The 2,551-nt window shown below is 36.9% G+C and overlaps 1 protein-coding gene across 1 annotated transcript; it reads right to left on the reverse strand.

Moving 5' to 3' along the window:
• Positions 1–1,475: 1,475 nt before the first annotated feature.
• Positions 1,476–2,551, reverse strand: LOC104093740 (mitogen-activated protein kinase kinase kinase 20). The gene is made up of 2 exons (XM_009599545.2): positions 1,673–2,551; positions 1,476–1,622 (listed from the first exon to the last, which is right to left on the reverse strand). The coding sequence occupies exons 1-2, from the start codon at positions 2,549–2,551 to the stop codon at positions 1,509–1,511; spliced, it is 993 nt and encodes a 330-aa protein (XP_009597840.2). The 3' UTR covers positions 1,476–1,508.

Raw genomic sequence — 2,551 nt, forward strand, 5'->3', positions numbered from 1 at the left:
AAAGTTCTATGTGGGGCCCACTTTCTTCTTCTTTAATTAAGGCATAGTCACCTCCACTCTTCCGCCATCTATCACAAACTCATCACCACCCTCACGCTATCACCCCAACAAGAACAACACCAAATACACCATTTAATAACCCATAAAATTAAACAGTATTATGATTTTTATGGCAATTGGCAACCATGAAATTAGAGGATAAGCGAATAAAAGAGGCATTATTGTTTTCGATTCTAATATCCGATCAAATTAGACAAGCAGCTGATTGAATCATCACCAATGTTTCCATGAATATGATCGGGCATTAACCCTAGTTTGCAATCGTTGAGCCATAAGTGTAATCTGTCAAAACTTGGACGGATTGGATTGTCAATCTAGGCAAAGCTCAAATTAACCTAACTTAAGGTTGGGTCATTTTAAACTTATACATATATATATGAAGCCAACTTTGAGTGTCTCTTTATGTATTTTGCCTATTTTTTAATATCATGATATTTTCTTTTCTTTTCTAATCTATGTTGTCATTCACAATACACAATACAATAAATCATATAGATTGGTTGTGGTCACTATACAATTTTACCACGATGGCTAACTTTGGCAGCAGCTGTAGTTTGGTGTAGAAAGTGCTAGATAAACTTTGGCTTCAGGATCCTATTGCTAGAGGAAAAGCCACTATATATAGGTTTGAGCCATTGTGCTAATGCAGATGGAAAATATGTTACCATCTAGCCTCCATCAGAGAATGATCGTTGCTTTTATAAATCTTTTCTCTATTTAGTAATTACGCCTCCTTTTGCTTCCTTAGTTATAATAACTTTTTTAAGAACCAAATTCTAAATTAAATTAGCAAAACCTGATCTTTTTTCTGCTTGAAGAAAGAACTGGACCAATAAGTGAAGGATCAAATCATAGAGATAACGGATCTTAAAAGGCGGAAGAAAAGGAATCTCGGCAGCCCAGAGATCGCGGAGTCCGCGCCTGTGCCGAAAGTGAAGAAGCTTTCCTCTTCTTTTAGTCGAGCATGCCCACCCTTTAGCAAACATTGTGTTTAATTTTACATATATACAAAGGAGGCTTGTTATGTTATCTGTTCTTACTCTAATATATATATATATGATTCCAAGAAATAAAAGAATATAACATAACTCTGCATACATTAAAACAGAATTAATGTAGCTAGTCACTGTTTAAAGAGCATCTCTTTCTAGTTAACAGATTCATTCTATATATCATGATCTAAGAAAGAAAAATACAACATATATATAAATCTGCAAGATATGTTGAAATAAAAATGTACTCACTGTTAGCAAAAATCTGCCTTTTTATACGGATTGTTCAATACTACAGAAAATATAAACACAAAATTGTTTTTGTTTAATACAAGGGGCTGCACCTGATCTCTCATTTTCTCACAGGTTGCCTACGTACCCCGGGCTAAGCTCCTATGGGGATCAAGCCCAAACGTAGTTCTTTACATTACTATAATTCTTTACATTTGTAAATTTCTAATCAAAACTGATAATCAGCATCCTTCTAACTAGTAGCTTTCTTCTTTTGTTGGATCTGCAATTCAACAACTTCATTGGTTTTAGCTTATCCATCTCCGTTGCAGAAATCGTCAATCAAAGGATCACTTTCACCAGCACAGATGTCGAATAAACAAAAACGGGTTGAGTTCCTTTTTCCTTGTCTGCTCACGAACAACAACATTATCATCAGATGAAAGAAATGGATGTTTTAATAGCATATCAGCAGTCCATCGCGATCTCGGCTCCTTAACAAGACACTTTTTCAGAAAATCTTCAGCCTCTTTTGATAATCTTTTGTTCTGCAAATCCGGTGATCCCATTCCAATTTTGCACAATAGATAAACAACATTGTCAGCTTCACTGCAATCCCACACTGTCTTCCCGGTAACCATCTCAAAAACAGTGCATCCGAAAGCCCAAATATCAGCTTCAGGTCCGTACTCGTTATCAAAAACTGATTCTGGCGCCATGTACATAGGTGTTCCTTTGAGTCCGTGCTTTCTTTTCTGACTCTTTACTCCTCCAACCTTCTTCGCGAACCCGAAATCAGCAATTTTGGCAACTTTATCAGTACCAACAAGAAGAATGTTATCTGGTTTAATGTCACGGTGAACAAAACCTCTTCCATGAATATGACTAAGCCCGAATAGAATCGATTTCGCGTACTGTTTTACCTCAAAATCTTGCAACCGGTGCCTTGAATTTTGACCAATCCGATCAGCTAAACTTCCAGCAGACGCGTACTCGAGTAACATGTTGTACAATATCTTCCCATCTTCTTCAGTAACATTAGCTCCGAAACATCGAATAACGTGATCACAATCTTGAAACTCGTGTAGTAATTCTCTCTCTTTCTGTAACGACTTTGAACGCGAAAACAAGGCAGATTTTACTGCAATTGTCGACGGAATATCAATGGAGAAGTTTGTTGTTGTTGCTGAAGTGACGATACCAAAACTTCCTCTTCCGATGGTTTTGCCTCTCGTCCATATTATTGGATGATCGCTGATCGCCGCCAT

The sequence above is a fragment of the Nicotiana tomentosiformis genome, chromosome 12, assembly GCF_000390325.3.
Source record: "Nicotiana tomentosiformis chromosome 12, ASM39032v3, whole genome shotgun sequence".
NCBI lineage: Eukaryota > Viridiplantae > Streptophyta > Magnoliopsida > Solanales > Solanaceae > Nicotiana > Nicotiana tomentosiformis.